Source organism: Pinus tabuliformis, chromosome J (genome assembly GCF_031772625.1).
Source record: "Pinus tabuliformis cultivar Carrire ecotype Pingquan chromosome J, CPIR1, whole genome shotgun sequence".
Lineage (NCBI taxonomy): Eukaryota > Viridiplantae > Streptophyta > Pinopsida > Pinales > Pinaceae > Pinus > Pinus tabuliformis.
The window spans coordinates 962968650-962995589 of record NC_142295.1 but is presented as its reverse complement, the minus strand read 5'-3'; the positions used below and the strand labels follow the sequence as shown (position 1 = coordinate 962995589).

The 26940-nt window shown below is 33.2% G+C and overlaps 1 protein-coding gene across 1 annotated transcript; it reads left to right on the top strand.

Moving 5' to 3' along the window:
* Positions 1 to 17922: 17922 nt before the first annotated feature.
* On the top strand, positions 17923 to 19894 carry LOC149230030 (aquaporin NIP1-1-like). Its single transcript, XM_089375982.1, has 5 exons — positions 17923 to 18153; positions 18297 to 18521; positions 18818 to 19012; positions 19116 to 19177; positions 19544 to 19894. The coding sequence occupies exons 1-5, from the start codon at positions 18019 to 18021 to the stop codon at positions 19767 to 19769; spliced, it is 843 nt and encodes a 280-aa protein (XP_089232108.1). The 5' UTR covers positions 17923 to 18018; the 3' UTR covers positions 19770 to 19894.
* The last annotated feature ends 7046 nt before the right edge of the window (positions 19895 to 26940 follow it).

Sequence of the window (26940 nt, the reverse complement as noted above, 5' to 3'; positions counted from 1 at the left end):
GATGATTTCTGCAAGAAGGAAAGGATCAAGAGGGAGCTGAAAAATGGATGATTTAGATATGGTTAGCTACTTTTTTTATAATTTGAATTCATTTCCTCTTCAAAAAATTCCATAGCAAGAGTTGTCATAGCCTCTTCTTTTGCTAATTATTTTTTCTCATTGAAGGTAAATTTTGTCAACCAATGAGTGATAACTCTATCAATTCACAACACTAACAAACAAAAGTCAACTCAAAAAATGAAAGGAAATTGACTTGTAAGAGTAATTCGGCCAGGTAAGTGAATATAGTCACTTAGGTAGTGAATAAAACACCTAGGGGATGTAAATTTTCCTAGGAAATGAATAAAATGCACATGGGAGTGTAAATTCACCCATTCATTGGATAAATCATCCAAAGGTATGTAAATTCACCTATGTAGTGGATAAAATGCTTAGGAGGATGTAAATTCATTTAGGTGATGGATAAAATGCTTGAGGGTATGTAAATTCACTTCAATTAATGTAGAATTGAATGTATAGCTTTGTGGAAGAGGAAAAACAACCAAAAAGAAATAAAATTCTATGGATGGCCTATGGGAAAAGGAGAAACTCCCAACAAGAAATGGAATATTGTGAATGACTTGTGAACAAAGGAAAAACATCCATCAATACCAATTCAACTTAGGGATTGAGAAGATCTTGTGTTCTTTTAAGCCAATGAACAAATAAGGGTTCCTACACTATTTACAAGCCTAATATTGCTGTTGCTTTCATAAAAACATCAATATTCCATAGTGGTCAAGTACATAATAGAGTAATGAACAGATACTAGAGCCATGAAATTCAAACTATTACATAGATATTTCCACATCCTTCCAAGACAAAATGTGGGATATCATGCTAAAATGCAATTTTCACTCCTACACAATAGTTTGAATTCGATAGTAGGATTGTGTAGTTTTCCTTGCACAATTCTAGCCGATATAGCCCCAAAGATCTAGCTCCATCTCCTAGCACTTTTTTCCTACACACAAGATATCAAGAACACCAATATAAAACCCTTTCAAGAAATAGGAATATTGAATACTATTAGATCTAACCTAATATACTCAAGGAAGCTTACATCTATGATTTTATTTTTTTTTCCAAAAAATACTGAATACACAAGATAATGAAGGGGAAAGCCACATATATGTATGTCCATAACAAGAGACACATTACATCTACCAAGTTTTTTTTACGTGAGTCCTAATTGAAGGTCTCCTAGCTTCTTACTCCAACTCCTCCTCAACCCTCACACAAAGGTGAATGCTCTGATCTCCAAAGGTTGTTACAAAAGATTCAACTAACAATTAAGAATTAGCAAAATAATAAAATAAATTTACAAACATTTTTATGACTAAATAATAATTAAAAAGACGAGTGCATGAATACCTTAATGAGCTCCTCTTCGTTTCGAGAATAATTTATTGAGTACTACAATAGTTTGAATTCCATGTATGAAAACTCCTCCCATTAAATTTCTTCAACTTGCTTGTATATTTTACCATGCATTTTCCATAATAATAAAAAATTCTTCTTGTTTATAAAAATTTAAAGTAACAAAAAAATGATACCTCCATGCATGCCTAGACCACACTTTCTCCATTTCTACAAAAAGAGATCTTAGAAAATAACAACAACAAAAAAAGTAGGAACAACTTTGTCCTCCATTTAATACCTTATATTGTATGAGTTTCAAAATTTTGATTTTCATCATATTGATAAAGATTTGTAACTGGTATCTTTGGACCATTGGACTAACTTGGGGAGACTCATCTTCATGAAAACCCTTCTCCTCATTGCATTTAATCATTTGATGGATTTCTTTGGTGCATGGAGCCTCAATCCATGGTTAGATGATTGCACTTACTGGTTTGGTGGCCTTCTCACATCTGCTTGCTTTATTCATCACCCCTTGGTTGCATGTTTGATAGTATCCTAGAGCATGATATCTCATTGTGGTGTGGTTTTGTATATATGTTTATCTTGAATGTGCTACACCTATTTATTTGATGATGGGTCTAACCCACCAACGGGTTATATGAATATGGTGTTCGGATGTAGGTGTTTCATGTTGTTGTTGGAGTTTCCTAGTGACTTGGTGTGTTGTTTTTATTATATTAGCGTGTTACTAGGAGTGATGTTCTATACGTTCCTCTTATGTTGATATGTGGTGAGGAGATACTTGATGATTGGATGGAATTAACACTTTTTTCTTGTTGCCTTATCTTATGATGTTGATGTGGTTGGAGGATGTTTTGTGGTAGTGCACTTTTCCTTGGTGGGGTTTCCCTAGGAGATATGACTTCACATTTGTAACATTTTCTAGGCTCACCTATGTGGAAATGATTATTGTTGGATAGAAAATAATTAAAGCCTTATTTCAAGGTGCTTAAAATCCTAAGAAAAAAGTGAATTTATCCCTCAAATTCAACTTTTCCATTATATTAAAAAATCCAAAGCATAATGAGAAGCACATAAAAAAGATCATTCTTAATGCCACATGATTTTTTTTTATGAATATAAAAGTCATTGAATCTGTTGATTGTGAATCCCTTTTAAAGTTATGAAACATTAGTGATATATCTTGACACCCTATGTAATCTCCAAAAAGGTTAAAAGCATGAAGAAGTCATATTTTAAAAACACTTAGCAACAATTCATTAAAATATTTTATCAAACAAAAGGGAACTTGGTAGCATTATAAAGGTTTTAACAATACTCCTAGCATATAAATAACTTTGAATATTCTATGACATACCCTATATAAAAAAAGTATGGTTATCATATAACATGAGTTACTTGGTAGCTTTGTACTATAATTTAAAAAATAATGAAATGAATGATTACTTTATAAACCTGTTCAATAGCAATTAACAACCATCATTTCACAACCATCTAATAGACAATCTAAATTTGTAGGATGATACAACCTCCATACATGAAATTTGTTAGCAATTAATGAACAAAGCAATGAAATACATAAAATATTGGGAAAACACAAATGCATAAATGCATAAAACAAGAGAGACACATATATATGTGGTTCACCCAATTTGGGCTATGTCCACAGAGAAACAACAGTCCTTCCTTTTATATTATTTAGCAAAATGAAGAGATACAATCTACATTAGATCCATTGTAATTTCCTCTTTTCTCTCACACAACCTCCTCTCTGTCTCTCTCGCTCAGAATAATAATACAAAATCACAATACAATTTCCTCATATAAATAGAGGGCTGCCTTCTAGGGAAAAAAAATTAAATTAACATAACTTCTACCATCAGATCATCTGCCTATGAACGACCTAGATTGACTACGAAATTACAATATTTTACAAGGCTCATAAAATTAAACGGGTAGCGTTGCCACCCCATTACGAATAGGGATTCAACATGGATGAAACAAAAACCTATGAACAATTAAGAAGATAATCAAGCTCCACACCTAAAAAAATTATGATATGATCCCAGCTCGATACTTCAATTACTATGTCGACAAGAAAGGATTATCAATAATAGGGCTTCCATTGCATATGAACCAAGTTACCATTACAATTTTGTCTACATACAAAGTTCAAACATTGGAGGGTCCATTAGTAGAAGAGAGATAGTAAATTTTGAAACCACCAAAGTTAATTTCATAGTAAGATATTTATTTTTTGAGGTTGTGTGGCTTGGGTTCCTTGAAAAATTTCAGGCCTGGATACTAAACACACACTTGAATTTTCCCAAATCTTTGATGGAACTAGGGATTAAGTGCCTCAATTGGTAATTGATGTCATGGATGAGTCAATTAGTGAGGTTACAAGATAGGATGTGCATACCTCTTAGATAGGATGTGCATACCCATTAAAGAGGGTGACATTCTGAGCTGATGAAGGGGTCGAATATTCATTTTTCTTAGTGGATGAGTCTACCACTGTTAGAAGGGTTGAATTTATCTTGTATTTAGGGATACAAGTGTCATATCAAATATTTGGGAGTTTTCCTCTTTGTTGGCCAAGTTCTGTCCTAAAGGCATCGAGTTCGTATTGACTACTAGGAAATGTTTTTGGATTGAGTCACTTCCTGTAGTGGTCAATTGAGTCTATGAGTTGGAGGGATGAGATATGTTGCATTTCCTAGATGAGTGTTTTTGGTTGTTTGGGGTCTAGGTTGCTAAGGAAGAGAGGGTTGAGTCTGCTCACTCAAAGAGGGTCAAGTCAATCATTATTAGGTGGATTGAGTTTATGGTTTTTGCAGGCCATGTCTTCCTGGACAAAGACCAAGTTTTTCACTACTGATAAAGGGGTCAAGTTGACTATGTTAAAGGGGGTAAATATTTTCTTCATTAGAGGGATAGGTTTCTTTATCACCATTTGTTAAATTTCCATAGAACAAGTTCAACGTAATCACAATTTTTAGTTCTTGCAACCTCAAGATTCCATTACTTCATATTTTCTAGAGGTGTTCAGTATAAAATCAATAACTTGCCTCCATCCCTCATCCTAGTACTCTCTTGGTGACCTCCTAATGCTAGTGAAATATGAATATTCTTCCCCTCGAGATCTAACTTCTTATGTCTAGGGTTTTATGGTGCACATAGGGTTAAATGACATACATGTTTATATTGATCTTGAGTGCCATATAGATGGAAGGATCACCCATGACTAGATGATAAGAACAACTAAGACAATGAAATAGAGATGATGTTAGGAAAGAAGCTCACAAAAAGATAGAAAAGATAGATCAACGCCTTAGAATTCAGCGTCTTCGAGGGGGAAACCTCATTTACATTACAAAAATGAACAATTCTTAGATGATACAAATGACTAAACCTCCCTTTTATATATAGGAGTCTAAGGGGTCACAATATAATCAAGTCGGCATAACATTAATAACATAAGGGCACAAAAATAACAATATTGGGTTTCTGTGGGGCATACTAATAACAATATGGGGACAATAGGGGCACAATAATAACAATAAGGGATACAATGACAATAGTAATGGGGGAATCACTAGTATTATAGTGGCCTAACATGCCTCTCTCCTTCCAAAAAGCATTGTCCTCAACACTTGAGTAGTTATGGATGCTTTTGTATAAAATTCTCATCCTCCCATGTGGAATCTTCAATGGATAAGTTTTCCACTTGATGAGAAACTCCGAAATTGATCGATTTCGTAGGTGTCGAGTTCTTGTTTTTGTGACTTTTTCCGGTTCCATTATGATTTTTCCTTCCTCATCAAGTTCTGGAAATATTGTTTAAATTGGGAGCTTGTCACCTATAACCTTCTTTAAACATGAAACATGGAAAATTGGGTGCACTCAGGAAGCTGTAGGAAGCTCCAATTTGTATGCCATAATACCAATCTTTTGCAACACCTTGTACGGACCATAATACTTTGGTGATAATTTATTATCCTTCTTAGCTTGCTTGAGGGACATTTGTTTATATGATTGTAGCCGTAGGAATACCCAGTCACCTACATCAAAACTTCTTCCATTGCGATGTTGATCTGCCTGTTGTTTCATTCTATTATGTGCCAACGTGAGGTTATCCTTTAAGAGTTGGAGAACTTGTTGTTGATGCTTGATGTGATGTTCCACTACTTAAACCTTAGAATTTTCTCTTAAATATGATGTGATGGATGGTGGATGATATCCATAAAGTTCCTTAAATGGGGTCATTTTTGTTGTAGTATGGAGGAAGTGTTATACCACCATTCAGCCAGAGGCAGCCATTTGACCCATTGTGTCTGTTTATCACATACAAAGCAACAACAATATCCTTCCAAACATTTTTTTACTATCTTAGTTTGTCAACCAGATTGAGGATGATAAGATGAGCTATGAGCTAACTGAGTACCGAGACAAGAAAAAAATTATGTTCATAAATTTATCAGTGAAAATGGGATCTCTATCGTGTACAATAATCTTTGGGTTTCCATGTAGCTTTTGAATTGTTTCCATAAATGCAGTAGAAACTGTACTGGCTTTAAATGGATGTGATAATGCTCAAAAGTGTGCATACTTGGTAAGTCTGTCAACTACCACCATGATGACAATCTTTCCTTTGGACTTGGGTAAACCTGTGATAAAATCCATTGAAACCTCCTCCCAATGTTGGCTTGGAATGGATAAAGGTTGTAATAGACCTGGGGTCTTAATTGTTTTAACTTTATTTTGTTGGCAAACTAAACATTCTGCCAAAACGTTTTGAATATTCGATTTAAGGCCATCCTAAAAAAATTCCTTCTTAACCCTGTGGTAAGTTTTTTAAAATCCTGAGTGCCCTCCTACGAGAGAAGTGTGCAATTCCATAAGAATCTTTTGTTTGAGATGGGAATTCTTACATAGGTATAAGCAATCTTTATACCATAACGAATCAGTTTTCCAGCTAAATGTATCAGATGTATTAGGATCTTGTTGTATCTTTTGAATGAGTGCCCACACTTCTTCACAATTCTTCCATTCCTCCCTTTCTTCATTTATCCAATCTGGTTCAATAATAGAAATGGTGCACAATAATGCTTCCACATCCTCATCCTTTCTTGAGAGTGCATATGCCACAAAATTTTGCTTCCCTTTTTTGTAGATGATTTCAAAGTCATAACCCAACATCTTTGTGACCCATTTTTTTTGCTCTTCAGAGGATAATCTTTGTTCTAAAAAGTATTTAAGACTATCATGATCTATTTTTACCTCGAAGTGTCTTCCCATTAGGTAGGGTTGCCATTTCTTAAGTGCATGTAGTATTGCCAACATTTCCTTCTCATAAATAGCTTTTTGTAAATACTTTCCCTTAATTGGATGACTTTTGAAAGTAATGGGTCTTTCATCTCGCATTAAAACAACTCCAATTCCATTTCCTGAAGCATCACATTCCACAATAAAGGTTTTTGTGAAGTCCGGCATAGCTAAGATCGATGCTTGGCACATTGCCTCTTTAAGATGTTCAAAGGCCTTTGTTGCTTCTGGAGTCCATGAAATTGCATCTTTCTTCAATAATGTTGTTAGAGGTGCTGCTATTCTCCCATAATTCTTAACAAACTTGCGATAATACCGTGTCAACCCAAGAAATCCTCCCATATGTTTTATTGATGTGGGGATTTTCCATTCCTTAATGGCTTTAATTTTGCTATGGTCTACCTTAACACCTTCATGAGATACAATATGACCCAGATATTCCACCTCTTGTAATCCAAAGAAACATTTGGAGCTTTTTGCATATAATTGTTTCTCCTCCAATAGTTTGAGCACCCTGTCAACATGTTCAACATGATCCTTCCAAGACTTGTTGTAAATTAGTATATCATCAAAAAATACTAGCACAAATTTTCTAAGGAAGGGTCTAAAAATGGAATTCATCAAACCTTGAAATGTAGAAGGGGCATTGGTAAGGCCAAAAGGCATGACCAAAAATTCATAATGACCCTCATGAGTTCTAAATGCTATTTTCAGAATGTCTTCAGTCTTCATTCTGATTTGATGATATCCTGAATGAAGATCCAACTTGGTGAAGTAAATTGATCCATGCAATTCATCCAATAATTCATCAATGACATGAATGGGAAATTTATCTTTAATACTGAGCTTGTTGAGCTCCTTATAATCCAAACACATGTGTCATGATCCATCCTTCTTGTGCACCAATACTACTAGACCAGATAAAGAACTTTGACTAGGTTTAATTATACCAACCTCTAGCATTTCTGCAACCATACGTTCAATTTCACTCTTTTGGGAATAGGGATATCTGTATGGCCAGATGTTTGGAGTAACACTTCCTGGAATCAAATGAATAGAATGATCATGATCACGAATAGGTGGGACACCTTTGGGAGTCTCAAATACCTTGGAATGATTGTCCAAGACTTTTTGGAGATCTGTAGAAATAGATGATTTCGATGTGGGAACCTATAGCAAACATAACTGTACAATTACACCTCGTTGTTCCTTATTTAGAGGCTTTTTCATACCGTTAGAGCTGGTTATCTTTCCCGGTTTCCCTGCAATACTCCTTAATTCAACTTTCTTTCCTTCCGCACAAAATTTCATGAAAAGTTCTTGAAAATTAAAAGCTTTTGTACCCAAGGATTGTATCCATTAGACTCCTAGTACAACATCAGCACCACCCATTGGAATGGAAAGCATTGGGCTATTCAATACATATTATCCCATGGATAGCTTGATATTAAGGCACTTTCCAGAGCAATTTATGGTTCCTCCACTTGCAACCATCACTTGACACTCTGGTGTTTGATATAGGAAGAAATTCAATCCCTTTGCAATCTTACAATGAATAAAATTATGGGTACTCCCCAAATCAATCAACACTATTACCTTTTTCTTCTTGATATGTCCTTCTATCTTGATAGTTTGAGGAGTGGTAGTTCCAGCCAATGCATTACAAGATATGGTTGGATTCATTTCTTCTTTATCTAGGGTTTTTCCCTGGAGTATATCCTCTTCTTTTGACATTTCTTGTTCCTTTTCTTCCTCTCCTTCACAATCTATGTAGAATAATTTCTTCTTAGCACACTTATGACCTTAAGTGTATTTGATATCACAACTATAACAAAACCCTTTTGCTCTTTTTTCTTCTAATTGTTGTGGTGTCAACCTTGTAGGTTGTGGAAGGCTAGGGGCAACAACACTTCCATCTTTATAGTTGTGAGTGGTAGGCTTCCTGTTTGCCATAATTTTGCTTTCCATTTTTCTTGCTAACCTGAATGCCTTCTCCAATGAATCAGGTTCCCAAAGGCGAACCTCATGTTGGATATTATCCTTTAAAGTCCCTATGAACACATCAATCCTATGCTCCTCTGGAATATCCATTACCTTATGTTCAATTTTTGGAAGTCTTCAATGTGCTCCATCCTTGAACCCTTTTGTTTGAGATTTATCAATTGGATAAAAAAGGTGTTGTTTTTTGTATCCTCATAATGTGCTATCATTTCTTCCATAAAAAGTTCCCAAGTGACAATTTGTTTACGAGAGCAAAGCCATCGATACCATACAAACTGATTTGGTTCCAAATATAAAGTTGCAATACGTACCTTTTGTGTGTTTAGCACATTATGGAGATCGAAAAATTGCTCCATCTGTAGTATCCATGTTCTAGGATCCTTTCCATCAAACTTCCTCATATCAATTTTTGGAACATGGTGGGTCTTCAATCAACATTAGAGTCTATGAAATCATGATTAACATTTCTTTTGTTCTCATCATGATTTTCCTTTACTACCCTTTCACCATTAGTGACCGATGACCATTTCTTGTAGCAACTTATTCAAATTTATCTTCAATTCTTCCATCTTATCATCCATGCCATTCATCTTAGCATCCATGCAATCCATCTTAGCTTCCACGCCGTCCATCTTAGCTTCCACGCCATCCATATTAACTTGCATGCTATTCATATTAGCTTCCACGCCATTCATCTTGGCTTCATTTACCTTTAGTGAGAGTGAAATTTGTTGTACTTGGTCTTGTAATTTTGATATATCATGTTGCATTTCTTCCTCTTCTTCACGAGTCATGCTAGATCTTTCAGGTTGCTTACTAGGTGTTTCCATTTTCTTTCTTCAAGGCATTAATTAATGCTAATAATTCTTCACTATTCCCTTTGAATTCCTTCAAACTAACTTTTCAAACCAATCTTATGCAAAATTTAAAACAAACTACACACCCTTTTTTCACTTTGTAAGAGCTCGATATTGAATCTGTTGTATCTCTGTAACTGCTGATCTCAAATATCTGAAATCTCGTCCTGCGATATCCCTTTGAGTACTCTTTCTAACGCTGCAAGTCTAATCAAGATTGGATTCTCCAAGGAAGAGTTATGTCAAATATTTCACGGTGACCTGATTATAAACTAGTTTAGTAGAGCAAACTTGTACGATGTGCTACGTGTCACTGTTTCGACCTTATTACCTGAAACTGATACACAGAAAACTACAGGTCGTCCTCTTTTTGAAACTTCTTACAAAATTTCAATATGATGCTCAAAGAAAAGTTATGACGATTTTCCCCAGGTCACCTGTTTTGAATGTAATTCGGGAGTCTACAAAAACCCTAACTTCCTCAGATAATATCTCTGCAAATATAGCGAGACAAGCTCTGAAATTCGGACGTGAAGTTCAGAACAATTTTGGCTCAAATGGGTTTTTTTTATAGCTTCTGAAATGTTGCATAAAAAAAAGTTATAGCGAAAATTCCACGATGACCTATTTGGAGCAGCAAAACCCTAGAATCCAAAGCTCTGATACCAAATGTTAGGAAACCAGCTCACAAAAAGATAGAAAAGATAGATCAACGCCTTAGAATTTAGCCTCTTCAAGGGGAGCAACCTCCTTTAAATTACACAAATGAATAATTCTTGGATGATACAAATGACTAAACCTCCTTTTTATATATAGGAGTTTAACGGGTCGCAATATAATCAAGCCGACATAACAGTAATAACATAAGGGCACAAAAATAACAATAGTCGGTTTCTATGGGGCGTACTATTAACAATATGGGGACAATAGGGGAACAATAATAACAATAAGGGATACAATGACAATAGTAATGGGGGAATCACTAGTATTATAGGGACCTAACAGATGATATTTGGTTAAGTTTGACATGTTGGCATGTTGATCAAGGTTTATGGCGTGCAACCCAAAGAGAAAAACTATGGGGAACACAACCACAAGCCATGGAATGAAATAATATTATGGGTTAGGTGTTATATATATATATATATATATATATATATATATATATATATATATAAAACCATATATTATATAGCTTTTCATAATTTAAATATTTAAACATTTATTTATTTATTCATATATTATATATTATATAGTTTTTTCATTTTATTAATATAATGTACACCCTATGAGAAAGGTGTAGACATTAGTTAGTGAGTGGATGCATCACATAGAGTAGGCATGAACTTCAGAGAGCATGAATTAAATACTCACTCAACAATTCAAGATTAACTATAGCAGTGAGCGAAACCCCACAACATCTATGAAAACAAATTTAGCAACTCCTAGTTTATTTTAATAGTGGTAGTTTTAGGATGGGAACTATTGATTTCCCATCTTTTACATCACAATGATGGAGGATAAAGAGCTATTGAGATAGATGACAACTATTAAACATTGTAAAATGAAACAAAACCTCCACACTATAAATATCATTGAGTTACCAACTCATTAACTACTCAACACTAATAACTATCTATATAGAAACCATTAAATACCTCCAATAGCTAAATAAACCACAAATTCATGTTAAAATAGTAAAATACTGAACATGAAAGAAAAAAAGAATGCATTAAGACCAGAAATATCTTGGAAACCCAAAGAGAAAACCAACATTTAATTAGCTTCACTGGCCAGAATTTTATTATGCAAAAACGGTCATGTTTCTCTCAAATTCAACTCTATGCTTCTTAGTAAAATATAGGCATAATTGGTCTTCCCTTCTCAACCAAACAACCACTTCTCCCACAAAAATATTCAACATATAGGATGGAGTCTTAGTTGGGGGCATAGCTTGAAGGTCAAGCATTCCAAAATAAAACTTTGTCTTAACATCACATCTTGTGCTTTCCTTATGTTCTTTTTTTTTAATGTAGGAGTATAGGTCATCAATCATGATGACATGGGGCCCTTCATGCCAACACATTAGTCTCACATGTTTTCCATAGCCTCAAACCTTGACAGTGTTGATCATCATATAGCATATGCGATGAACAATTCTATACATTACAAATTGAAATATCTTGCTGAATATTAAAGGTTATATATTCCTTTTAATTTTTTCAAAAATACTTCTATATAAAAAATATAATTACATCAAAAATTCAAAAAAGGGAAAGGAAGGGTACATATAGAGGATATTAAATATATAGGTAAATATAAATGGTAGTTAATTTTGTTAATAGGGTTGAGATGTATTTAATTTGATTTGAATTATTAATTGTAACTGAGTGTTAATTGAGGGCCCCATTCACAACCCTTGACTCTATGTGGGGTTGATTAATTATATCATAATCTCCACTGGTTGCTAATTGTTAATTGAATTAAACATTTACCTAACACCAAGAGCATCGAAAAAATCAAACTCGTGACCTATCAATGGAAACTTAAGGTGCTTTGATGATGGGTACTTGACCAATTGAGTGGATAACCCTCGATGGGGCTAGTAAATACATAGGATGATAAGGACAAAAATAAATAAAAATAATTATCTCCTCAAAATTTATGTTATACTTTTTTCGAATTCTTGGTGTGAGTCATATTTCAGTCTCGGAACCCTCCTATACTATCAACACATGAATCTACTATAGCCATCATAAATTTCAGTGCATACAAGAACAAACTAAAATTTTCAACATTAGCCCCATTCACAACCCCCATATCTATGCGGGGTCAATTAATTAAAGCATAATTTCCACTGATTGCTAACTTTTAAATGAATTGAACATTTATATTACCTGAAGAGCATCGAGATAATTCAACTTGTGACCTCTCAATATAAAATTAAGGTGCTTTGATGATGGGTATTCAACCAACTGAGTGTATAACCCTCAACATGGCTAGTAAATACATAGGATGATAAGGATAGTAAACAATAATCAATAATTTCTTATCCCTAAAATTTATATTATATTTTTTTCAAGATATTTGTGTGAGTCATATTTGAGTCTTGGAACCATCCCATATCATCAATGCATGCATCTACTAAACCATGTCAAATTTCAGTTCATACAAACACAAATTGAAAAAAAATCAATATTGGCCCCATTCACAACCCCCCACTCTACGTAGGGTTAACTAATTAAATCATAATTATTGTTGATTACTAAATGTTAGGTGAATTTAACATTTACCTAACCTCAAGAGTGTCAAGATAATTTAACCCATAAACTCTCAATGACAAATTAAGGTGCTTTGGCAATGGGTACTCAACCAACATAACGCCTAACTCACAATAAGGCTAAATACATACCTCAATGAGCTTCTCTTGGTTTCAAGAATAATATATTCTTTCCGAAACAATGCCAACCATGTGAAGGTATAAGCTCATATGTCGCCCCCCTCTGACCACATGACTCTCAATTCCACAATACCCAATTTATCTACTGTAAAATATTTGAAAGCAACATAATAAGAATCAAACATAGCTACAAATACTAACAAAACAAAAATTTAAGGAAAATGAAAGAGGACAAATCAACTAAAAACATATAAACACATACCTTGTACATTTCAACATTTTGACATCAGTAATATTATTCTTCATCTAAGTCAACATATGTATCATCCAGTTTCGAATTGATGTTGAAAGGATTGGCCAATTCAGCATCATCATCAATGTCATCATTTTCATCATATCATCGTTGTTATCATCATCAATAACATTCTCTCCTACATTTTGTTCTACTTCTTCGAGTTATTCATGTAACAGTACATTGTCAATATCATCTTCATGTAGAAAATTTTCTTAAATAACATCTTCTTGGACTTCTTGGATGTCTTCATTTGACACATGAATTAGTTTCTCCTCTACACCATAATATCATCTTCTTTAGCTACATTATACTCTATCTGCCTTCTTCTTGGATCATAGCTAATAACATATGACTAAATTCCTCTATGTGCAACATCTGAGTAAAACACTTTGTTCTCATTGGTTTTAAAGAGCATAATTATGTGGCCCTGGCTCATATTTCCTTATATTAACAATGGTAAATTCATTATCATGTTGAATAATAGTTCTATCATGATCACATTCATTTATTCGTAGCATGTACCATTTATCGAATAGAGCCAATTTGAAGGAATTAAATTCACACTCAAGTATGTCAATCAAATACCCATAATATTGATTTTGAGAGACTTATGGACATGTATCACTTCTAAAGGAAACATTAGTGACCTAGAAGACTGCAATTATCCCACAATGATAAGTATTCCTCTTTTCATCCAACTTTTTGATGCAAAAGTCACGACCATTGTACCACATAGCCTTGTGGTGTTTCAACTACAATATGCCAAAAACATAATGAAATTCATTTTCAATTAATAAACAAATTTATATAAATTGTAAAGTATCTCAAAAAACGCACACCTGTGTTCACATTAATAATTTATAAATAACTTAATAAAATATTGCAGCGTGAAAATGCATGCTTTCCTGTTTATCTTTCAAACCGCTTACTCAATCAATTTACCTCTATGTAAGATTGATATCTCCTTTACAATGAGCTTCTATGACCAATGTAGACACCCCTTCCCATGATAACCTACCATCATGTTGTATACATCTTTCAATACATACCTTCAACTAGTCAATATTGTTTACAATGGTGCATCCCACTCTCGACCAACTTTATCAGAAAATCAAAATTCACCAATAAATATTAGTTGTCATGGTAACTATTAATAATTTATGAAATATTAAAAATTAGATAATAATGAGATAAACAAAAATTAAAATACTATATGCATCACAAATTGATATACCATATATCCCTCCACCATAGAAACCTCAAGACATGCTCTTTTTTTAACCAAATCCTTCAATGATTTCAAGTTCCACTTTACCATCCACATTGATATTGTGTGTACAGGTTCACACAATTCAATCTCCTCAACTTGGTGTATGAGATAGTGTTCTTGTGCATTCAAAAATTCTGAAGGTAGATACTTTTGCATTTCACGCATTAGTTGATGAATTTCTCCCTTCCAATACTTTATATCTTCTTTATGGAATTATTTTAATGACAACCATTTATAGATAATATAAGAAAATAACAAGTTTCAAGCAAACATAACATATTACATTACAAGTAAAACACATGTTAGTAAGTTGAACAACAATTTGAAAAGAAACTTTGCATATAAATCACTACTTACCTCATGTATTTCCCAACATCATATATAATTATTTGACATTTTTGTCAAATTTGTATGGGAGAGATAGAGGTAGAACATACTGTAACATTAAAAATGAATAGTAATTTGTTTAAGCCAAAGTACACAAAAAAAATCTATGAATATGTATACCAAAACTGAAATATATATAACAAAATAATTACCTTAATGACGGTATGCCAATAATGTGTTTTTACCCCACCAAATTCACCTTTATTTGTTAAAATACTTTTTGTGTTTGAAGAAAAACCTATGGGAAATTTAATTCTTTGAATGACATCCTTTACATCGTTTCTTTTCTTCTCTGTTAATGACCATGGAAGTCTATTTCAATCTCCATCACTATTTGTTCGAATCACATTTTGCATTGCATGATTGGCTTCATGAATGCTACTACAAATTTTGACAATTCTTTCTTTATCCCTCGTACTATATATGATTTTCCAAAATGTTTCCATCACATTCTTTCTTATATGAATTGTATCAAACAAATCAACTATTATTAGGTCCTTTAATAGAAAACTGTAATATGAAATAATATTAATCCACTCATACATCAAGTAGATCACAATTAAATCTTGGAGATGATCCAGATCCTTATCCATATTTTAATAGAAAGTTGTAATATGATATAATATTAATCCACTCATACATCTATTTGATCACAATTAAATCCCAGAAATGATCCAGGCTCTTATTCTTTTGAAAACTGTAATCTGAAATAAATACTAATCCATTTATACATTTATTGGCTCACAATTAAATGTTAGAGTTGATCTAGAGCTTTATCCTTAATTACAAAGCGACACTAATCCATTTATACATTTATTGGCTCACAATTAAAGGTTAGAGATGATCTAGAGCTTTATCCTTAATTACACAGCTCTAATTAAAATGTTAATTATTATTTTATTTTATTTGGAATGATAATTACATATTTCTAATTAAATATTGGTTGTTTTTTTTATTTTATTTGGAAGAAAAAGATGGAAACATGGGATACTTCTCCACATTTTATAGATAGTAAATAAGTGAATAGTAGTTCTCACTACTAAACATTATAATGATAAATTCTAAAATATATTAAGTTAATAGAAATATTTAACCATGATTACGTTAATAAAAGGATATTAGTTTTTTAATATATTATTTATATTAAATTATTTTTAAATGGTTAAAAATACATATTATCAATGAAATGATTTTTTTAAGTATTTTTCAAAAATAATTTAGCAGTCTAAATTTTTTAGGTTTTTTTTAGTCAACTTTGTAAATATCTGTGGCATTTGTAAGTTTGAATTGATTATGTTTTACAATTAGAGTACATCATAGTTTTTTCAAAAATTGAATCCATTCATACTTCCAGAAATGCATTCTAAATAACTGAAAATTATAGTTTCTAGATTACCAAATCTCTGATAGAAAAACCAAAACATAGAATAGCTAGTTTGCTCATTTCCAATAACATAGTTTAAGTTTTTTGTAGAAACTCAATGTACTCACACTTTCTTTTTTTCTTTTTTAAATTTTTTATTTTGAGAACAAAACTATGAAAGAAATAGATATCTAGCCAAGTCGCCATATATACTCACTTAAAAAAACTATATAATTACTCTATTCCAAAACTTAAACATATCAATTCATAACACTAAAACCTAAATAAAAATCATTTTTTTTTACATTAACTCAATCATTTTAACCTGAACTTAACGAACTCACCCTATATGCTCACTTATATACTCACTTAAGAGAACTATATAATTACTCTACTCTAAAACTATATACTAACTTATATACTCACTTAAAAGGACTATATAATTATTCTATTCTAAAACTTAAAACATATCAATTCACAAGACAATTACTCTATTCTTACTTTGACCGCAACCTAACGATAAGAAATTGTAAAACCTGAAATGGTATTTTTAAGAATCCAAGGGATGTGAACGGACATGTCATGAGTTATGGAACATAGTGGTTAGACAGACAACCAGTGAACAGAACAGAATTTTAACTGAAACATATTACTTCAGTGGAGATTTTCGTACTGATGCAATTTCTACGCAGGTTCAACTTCGAATGGAAAATGGCAAAATGGCGGCCCACGAGCGTACAGGAAAGTCTAAGTATTCAGCAAGGAGCTGTCTTTTGAAGACTTTTCACACCGTCAGTATTACGACTTTGTCACTGTCTATTTATTTTTGACAAATGGAAACAGGGAATCCAGTCATGTCGGCCGGCTCCATCGGAGAATGTATGGATTTTAAAAAGCATCCACTGTGAATTACATTCCACCCAACCTACCACTTTGCTCAGCTCTTATCATGCTCACGTCATGGTTTGAGATCTTGATCTGCGTAGTGTAAATGGAACACGTTTTCGCTTGAAAAATAATAAAGATTTAAGCGAGATTTTTAAAAATAAATTCCAAACACTAAAATTCTAGAAGTTTCACTTGGTGATGAGATTTGCTTTTTTATTGTTTGTATTTTCTTCAAAAAAAAAAAATTGAAAATCTAATTATAACTATTAGGCTTTAAAATTTTGGGTACCCATAATCTTCTAAATATTTTCCTAAAAAAATTGAAAATCTATTATAACTATTAAGCTTTAAAATTTTGGGTACCCATAATCTTCTAATAATAAAAAAACAATTTAAACATTACCCCCATTATATTTCTTGAAAAATTTAAAAAAAAATTCACAGCCCAAAATTATGGCCACATTAGAGTACGCCCTCTAAAATGGTGTGAAATTCAAGTTAAGTGTTGATTGTTTGTGTGTAATCCAAGTCTATAGGACTGAAAAATTAAGCTAAGCCTTGAGTTTGTGTGTAATCCAAGCCTGTTGGAGGCCTGCTTAGGAAGTCAATCTGAACAGACTGGAAGGAGCCAATGATTTGACGGCGCCGTAGAAAAATATTAAAGCCCACAGTGGGGTTGTGTGGGTATAAATTGGAGGAGGACATAGGGCTACTTGGGCATTCACAAGTATTTCATTTCTTTCAAGAAAACGATATACTTGGGAATTATTAGTTTGAGCATAAGCTCTTGTCCAAGGCCCCATTATGGCTTTAGATAATATGCCAGAACAAGTAAATGCCAATTCTGTTAGAAATATTGAAGAGGGGAGAGTAGAAAGTTATGTTTATACTGAGAGAAACTGTGGATCATTCTTGCCATCTGTTGTTTTTGCTCAGAAGGTGGGATTGTAATTAAATTTCCTGTTATTCATCTTTTCAATAGTAATCTTTTAACAAGCTTAATGATCTGAAAGCAAAAAATGCATTTTCTTATATGCTTTTCTGAACCCAAATATGGTTTTCCATGGATATATTTTGTGCAGGTGGTAGCAGAAATTATTGGGACATTTTTCCTGATATTTATAGGGTGTGGATCAGTTGTTATTGATAAGAAAACCAACGGTTCCATAACTCATCTTGGTGTGTCCCTTGTATGGGGACTGGCAGCCATGATCATAATTTACTCCACAGGGCATATTTCTGGAGCTCATTTGAACCCTGCAGTAACCCTGGCCTTTGCAGCTGTTAGGAGATTTCCATGGACTCAAGTATGTATGCAATTTTTCTCTCAAATTATAATGACCAGCAGGGGCACTGAATTAGAAGGGTTACATGCTAGGGTAGAGATATAGTTATGAGGATTGACATAGTTATGAGGGTTAGATGCTAGGGTAGAGATATAGTTTTCAGGAACGCTGAGGTTCATCCAGGCATGAATATTTGACTATGTATATGTGTTTCATTATATTCTCTTAATATAATCTAAGATTATCTGGTTTTTTCTCTGTGAAAAATAATTATGAGGATTGACATTGGCTGAACTTTTATTGGTTTGAAATCACAGGTTCCAGCCTATATAGGAGCTCAAGTTTTTGCAGCAATCTGTGCTGGATTTGTCCTCCGTTTGATGTTTGAAGATGTGGCACACATTGGAGCAACCGTTCCTTCAGGCTCAGACATGCAGTCCTTCGTCTTGGAAATTTTTGTTACGTATTTGTTGATGTTTGTGATTTCTGCAGTGGCCACCGATACAAGAGCGGTAGATCTCTATGGACTTTTCCCCATTTGCATAATTACTGATTATGTATAGCAGTTAGAATGAACAGAACGAAAAGTTGACTGTTGAATATTCAATTACACAGATTGGTGAATTGGCGGGAATGGCAGTTGGAGCGACCATTGCAATGAATGTAGCCATATCTGGGTATAGATTCTTATTTTTATTTTTATGGGTATTGATTATAGATTTAGGGAATATTTGAGAATTATGGAGCGAGGTAATTCATTTTCAAATTATACAGTAAGTCAATTGGTTTACTTTATGGAATTATGGGATATTTTCAAAACCTGCAATTCTCAAATTATACATGAACTCAATTGGTTTACTTTAAGGAATTATGGGATATTCTCAAAATCTCATCTACCCTTCTTGACATTTTCTGCAACTAATTTTCCCAAATCAATCCTACAGGATATTCTCAAAATCTGCAATCTGCACTTTTTGACATTTTCTGCAACTAATTTTCCCAAGTCAATCCTAAATTGACATGTTGCATTTATCTTTTGGCAGACCAATTTCAGGAGCTTCCATGAATCCTGCAAGGACCCTAGGTTCAGCGGTGCCTGGCAACAAATATACAAGCATTTGGATATACATGGTTGCACCTATTCTCGGTGCCATATTAGGTGCACTTTCTTACAACATGATTCGCCTGACAGATAAACCTGTGCGAGAGATTACGAAGACTGGTTCTTTCCTTAAGAGCCAGCGCCACAGCAGATCCGGATCAGTATAGAACTCTTCAAACTAACCCCCACTAGTCCCATTTCTAACCTTCAGGCGTGCTGTCATGTTTGAGACTAATGTAGTTTTGAGAGGACTTGCGATAATTTGAATAAATAATGTTTCAAATGTGATAAATGTTTTCTGTAAACCATGCAGTAAAACTGCAGGCTGTCTTTCCTTTCCCATGTTTAACAGGAATACAGTTGAGATGACTTTCCTGTCTAACATGTACTCTGTCAGAGGAGAGTAACAAGCTAATCTGTTGATTAGTGTCATGGTGTATTAATAATGAACCAGAAAGGAAAATCGACTCAAATAATATCAGGTTGTGATAGTCATGGCTCAGATAACCAAACTTGCATTATGTTTATTATATAAATTTATTTAGTTGGATTTTTTAGATTTTTTGGTGTTCCAATTTGGTGGAAAAATTTGAGGTTAAATCTTGATTTGTGTTATTTAAACTGGTTTATTTGACTGTATATATATATATAAATTCACCATTCTGAAAAATCCCTAGAACACTTAAATTATACAAGAAACTCATCAAACTTGTGATTTCAATAAATTCCTACCAAATTTTTAAAAAATTAAAAAGAAATCCATTTAAAAAACTTCCAAAAAAATCCCACTAGATTTTCCATTCAGTATATGTCACGTTCACCGTTTTATACACCTCTGACTATTTGGCATTCATATCTTCCTTCTGTCAACAACAATTGACATTTTGATTTCCTTGTCGTATCTTATTAACGCTAATCATGTGATTATGAAGCGACGTATATGACCAATATAGACTTTTAACTTAATTTTCTTAAAATAAATAAATATTAATTTTTATTCGGCGAAAAATCTTGAAGTTGGTATTTTGAAATCATTAATTTAAAGAATAAGTTTAAGGTTCACATAAATGTATTTTTAATTAAATATAGATATATGTAAATATAAAATTCAATTGTAAATAGAGATTTTAAAATTTAGGTTAATTATTTATTTTTGTATATTAATTTAATTTTAAGGTTATTTTTAAGTTAGACATTAAATTGTATTATTACATTTATTCAATTTAATTTCTATTAAATTAACATAACTATATTATGTGGTCAATTAATAACATTTTTAATCGTGGAGATTCATATCTTTAACTTATTACAATACTATGGGCCAATATCATGATTTACTAATATCACATGCTCAAAAAAACATAATTCTTGTTCATATGACATTTTTTAATTAATCAATTTAATTAAACTGGAAAAAATGACATAACTACTTTTGAAATATATCTCAATTTTTGGTTTGTGACTAGTACTAAGAAAATTCTAAGATATTATGTGGAAGTTAAATCCATACCATCCATGTTATAACTAGCACAACCATATAAATTAAATGGTTGGTAAATACCAATGGAAGTCAATCCATAATAAACATCAAAATACTTACTTCATAATACATATTATTAAAATTAAAAATATCATAAAAACAAACAAAATTGTAACTTTATTTTAAATATTAGTATTATTATATTTATTAAAATGAGTTCATATATATGTTTAAATTTTTAACCATGGAGATTTACCCCTACTTTACTATGGATATTCTTAATCTGTAAATAGGTTTTGACACAATATCATGGGCCAATACCATGATTTATCAATACCACATGTCCAAAAATACCATAACTCTTCATATGACACTTGTTCATATGACATTTTTTAATTAATAGGTTTAATTAAAATGCCAAAAAGAGCATAAATACTTTGGAAAAAAATAGCAACCATTAATTTTTGTATACTTCTAAAAATATTCTAGAATATTCCATGGAAGTTAAATCCTTACCATCCACCTAATAATTATTGATAATTAAATTGAAATTTTGGAAGCCCTATTCCAAAATAGGCACATCTACATAATTATTGATAACTAAATTAAAATTTTGAAAGCTTCATTCCTTGTTAATATGTGCTTGTCAAGTGAGTCATATTATTTATACTTGTTTTTGTAGACCCACTTGTAAACAATTGCATTGGTTCCAAATGGAGGATCCACCAATTTCCATGTTCAAATCATACTCCTTTTGAGTTGCGTCTTTCCATTCATCATGAAAAGCAAATTCTTTAAAGGAAGTTGGTTCAAAGTTAGTAGATATATTCAATTCATAATCTTATGAAACATCCATATCATCTATATTAATTGAATCATAATTATCTAAGATAACTCCATTTTATCTGGTGAAATTTCTCATTCATGTATTTTTGACTTCATTAGGATGAACACTTTCAAATATTTTGATGATCCACTCTTAGGGATGTTTGTGAGATGGTCTAGGTTTCTCCAATGATTAAGATGGGGATACATAAAGATTCAACGTTTCAATCCTCTCAATCACATCACTCAAAGGGTCTTCCCGATCTGATGAAGTTATTAGAACTTCATAAAGAGGAGATGATGCTTCATAAGGAGGTTCTATAAACTAATCCAAGATAGGGATCTTCAATATTTGGAATCTCATTATAAAATTCATGATATGTATTTACATGAGTGAATCTGTCACAACAATCAAGCTATCACCCAACAATATTGTCATTATTGGAAGATTCATAAAACAATACTTCTTTGGAAAGAATAAACATTTTATTTACCTCATCATAAAGATGATATTCCTTGGTGGTATATGAATACCCCAAAAAGATACACTTCCAACTTCTTGAATCAATATTTCTTCTTTATTCCTTGGGAATCAAGTCATAGCAAGTAGAACCAAAGAACCTAAAATTCTTTATTGAATGAAACCATACCACATTTCATAAAGAGCCTTATTTTTTAGAGCATGAGATCAACATTTTTGTTTTCACATATACAACACATAGAACCACATTAGCTCAAACCATTAACTTAACATTTTTGGGAAAAATTACAGATTAAACCATATTTACAATAGACCTATTCATTCTTCCAGCTAAACAATTTTGTTAAGGATTGTATGGAACTATAATTTGATGTTGAATCCCATGTTGGAAAATATAGTTTTCAAATTCATTAGAAGTACATTATTTTATAATAATAGTATGAAGGGATCCAATATGGGGTTGTGCTTTAAATTTGAAACCATACATGATTTTTTTTTAAAGTTTCAAAAGATTGAGATTTACTTTTCAACAAGTACACCCAACATTATTGTGCAATCATCAATAAAAGGTTATCATATATTTATTTCCTTCAACAGAAGGAACAAGCATGGGGTCACAAAAATCAGAGTATATCAGTCCAAGTTTTATATATGCTCTAAAAGTGGAATCATGAAAGGGTTGTTTGGTATTCTTTCGAAGGATACATGCATCAAATTGCTTTTGTTTCTTAAGTAGAGTAGAAAAACTAAAAACGCCATTCTTTCTCAGTAAACGAATGTTGTCATAATTAATATATCCAAATCTAACATGCCAAAGAAGACTAAATGGCATTGTACCTCAACCACGATGACAAATGTATGCAAAATTCTATATAAAAATAAATTTCCCTTTCAACTTCAATAAAATTTCATCCTCCACTCTAATCATGAAAACTATTTTGTCATATTCCTTCCTTATTCATACTTTACCATTGAAGATAGGAATAGAGTGGCCTTGCTAGTGAATGTGGGACAATCAATTTCTTCATAGCTTTGGAATATATAGTGCATCATGTAGAAGAAAATTAAAATATACAGGAAGTTTAAGCTTAATGGTTCCAAGTCCTTGGGATTTAACACTTCATTTATGTACAAAATACATTATTCCATGCATGTTGCACATATGTTAAGTTGCCATGCATCTCTTCAAGAAATAGATGAAGTATGAAAAAATCTTTAGTTACTCCAATATTACAATGAAAAAAAGTATAATGAATAAAATCAGGTGCTCTACCTTATATTAGATCTCACTAACAAAAAAAAGGCCCTTTTTGTTAAATGTGGAACATGGTATAGTTGCATTTAATCAATGTTTTCCAAATTCGTCGTAATTCTAATTCCTACCACATGTTGGTACATCGACGAAATTATGACTAATACGTCATCGAAATACCGACAAAAACATGACTCTCGTTGTGTCACACGATTGAATATCAATGAAGTTGGTCTACTGCTGAAAGTTCGACTAATACGCTGTCGGAATATCAATGGAAAGAGGACCCTTATGGTGGCACACAATCAACGATCAATGCAGTTAGTCTACTGTTGAAAGTAAGCTTACTTTGAAGAAACTTGTTCGTCGAAGCCTGATGGCATTTGGCATCACTCTACCAACACCTCGGGCATATGAGTCTAAAGAGTGATGAAAATGTTAGAGTTGGTAGAAAGATGATAGGAAAAAAATTATGAATTTTTTATATTACCAATGTTAGTGATCATCATAATGTCCTCCGTAAGAGCGATGAGTATCCATTAACAACCACCATAAGGTCAAAATTTTGTGTTTTTTTTTTAATATTGCAATACCTATATGTGGCATTGATTGAAATCCATGTGGTGGAAAAATTACAATAAAGAAGATGAAAATGGAAGGAATTTATGTCATGCTAAGTGTTTTTTCAAAATATCCAAACGAGAGTTCAGCCGAAATTTTTCTATATAGCTCATATACATAGAGTGAACCCTAATATTTGATCATGGCTACTGTGATAAAAATTAATAATAGGATTTGGTCTTAATAGAGGTGAGGAAGGACTCCTACAGTAGCTAATACATGTCCACAAGTTACAATTTATTGGGAAAAGAATAACAAGCTACTAGATATTGAAATAGAATCATCCTCTTCCTAAGTGCCCATGTTAATATGGATGAGGATGAAAATGAGGAAATTTGACAAGCATTGGTGCCTTAAAATAAAGGACTGATACAAGAGAAGTGTCTCATGTTGTTTTTCCATGACACTGGAGTCTAGTTTGGAATCTTACAATCACTGATGTTACCAATCCAAGTATCAAAACAAACTGCTTTACACAATGGAACAATATATAGCAGTAAATCTACTAGTGCACAACATATACACAACTTTTTACAATTTCAGTAACAACCCAACTTTGTTATATCAATCAACTAATAATACAATTGTCTAGGGATCTTGTACTAGGGATAATGACCCTCACGCATCCACAAGTACAAGAATACAAGAACAAGATACACTGACGATCTAGATGATGTAGTCGATGATCACAAGTCCTTTATCGTATCCTGAACACATTGTGAGTCCTTCACTTTTGTTCTGGAGCACTACCTCTATCAATGCACCAAATCCTTTAGGCCACTGAACTTGGCTCTCCAACTTTCCCTCTAAATGATCATAAATCCATATACAACCAATGCATAGGGTCTTCATGCTCACTAGCTTCTCCTTCATACTTCAAGGCCACAACACTTTGAATATTCTTCCCCAATGCTTATCCTCGTCTACTTAGGCACTTATTCCCGCTAATGTATTCTTGTGGTTCTCTAATGAAGACAAACTTTAGCCAGGAATTTTTCCACCTATCAATGTCAAACATCCCTTCTCCAACAATGAACTTGGCTACAAACTGCTCCTCTATAACCTTCTCCTTTAGTCCTTCAAAGATAAGTTAATGAGCTCATCATTTGTTCCACTCCTAGTATCTCATTAGTCCTTCAACACTTATGGCACACTTGGTCCACTTTCACACTTCCCTCCAATATTCCACAATTTTCCAAGAACAAAACCATCCAATTGATCCAAACTTGGACCCAATACCTAGCAACAAAGAAGAAATAACATACCTATAAATTATTATTCATGCTAATGAAGTCTTCTCATTAGTTAGGGGACACCTCTAGCCCACATCAACACTCCATCTATGACCAAATATCCCACAAAACATTGTGGCCTCCTTTAATCTACAAGCCTCTACCACCCACTGACTTGGTAGGCACCTACAACACCCTGTTTAGGCTTTTTTGACCCTCTAAACAACCACTAGAGGAGCTCGGCCTAGTCTCCATGGGTATGTGATCTTCTCATCCTATTCAAACAAGAGAAACCACCTCAAATTATGCCTAGAACATAACCCTTCTCCTTGGATTAGACTGCTCCTTAACTCAACCTAATAGTTATGAGAAATGAGCCCTAAAACCGATTTGTCCCTCTCCTTCTTTAAGAACCTAATATCTATGGCCAAGTCTGATATATTCCTCCTTGTGTGGGTTTCTATTTTGTTTCTCTTGGATGTGTCTTTAAGCCTCCATGAGCTCCTTAATTTATATCATTCTCTATTGGCTTTTCCAACTTTTCATGAGGTTTAATTTTGCCCTAGCCAACATGTTCTAACTTGTGCAAGCCCAACAGTGACACAAACAAATTATTTTATCACATTGTAGACCTCATATTTGAGTGATTGAAGTTTCCCCTTGCTCCTCTAGGGGTCCTCTATCACCTCAAAGCATCAAATCACTCAACCACCTCATGGTTTTGGCCACACACTGATGGGTACAAAGCCCACAAAACACTTTTGTGGCACTCCAACCTCCAAACCCCTGAACCCTAGGGCTTGGAGTACCTCCCAAGCTACCATATCTCAACACTCCCTCTTAGTGAGGAAGGTAGTTCCAAGACTAGGAAGTAACTCATGATCATCACAATCACTACTAACACTCTCCCAACTCTTAGTGCCCATAATTGTAGCAAACCATGTAGCATGGACTATGCCTCTCTAAAGTGTCACTATCACTGGAAGCCTCCTGTTTCTTCTTCTTCTCTTGAATTTTTTTCCAGTATTTCCATGATTCCCTCTTGGTAGTTGTAGAAGCACCCTTCATCCCCATTACCCACACACTCTTCTTTTGCTACACATTCTCCCTCTAAACCTTGAAACTCCCTTTAGAACTCGACTCCCTCTGAGCCTCTAGAACTTGGACCTTCTTCCCTGGAACCTGTAACTTATCCTCTGAAACCTGCACCTACTTCTCTAGAACTTGAACCTGGTCCTGCTTCTCATGATCTATAGGCTTTCCCATCAGAATATATAGACCATGCTCTTGAACTCCAATCATGACACCTACAGAGCTAGAGCCTGTGGGCCCGAGTCTTGCCTTCCCACTCTAGAAAATGACCTCAAACCCCTTCTTCTCAATTTTTGAGACAAATATCACATTGTGTCTGAGTCTTGCTACAAATAGTAAATCTTGAAATCACATC

Coding starts and splice junctions, on each gene's coding strand:
- LOC149230030 (XM_089375982.1), top strand. CDS start 18,019: ATGGCTTTAGATAATATGCCAGAACAAGTAAATGCCAATTCTGTTAGA. Junction 18,154..18,296: donor CTGTTGTTTTTGCTCAGAAG/GTGGGATTGTAA, acceptor TATTTTGTGCAG/GTGGTAGCAGAAATTATTGG. Junction 19,013..19,115: donor TGGCCACCGATACAAGAGCG/GTAGATCTCTAT, acceptor TCAATTACACAG/ATTGGTGAATTGGCGGGAAT.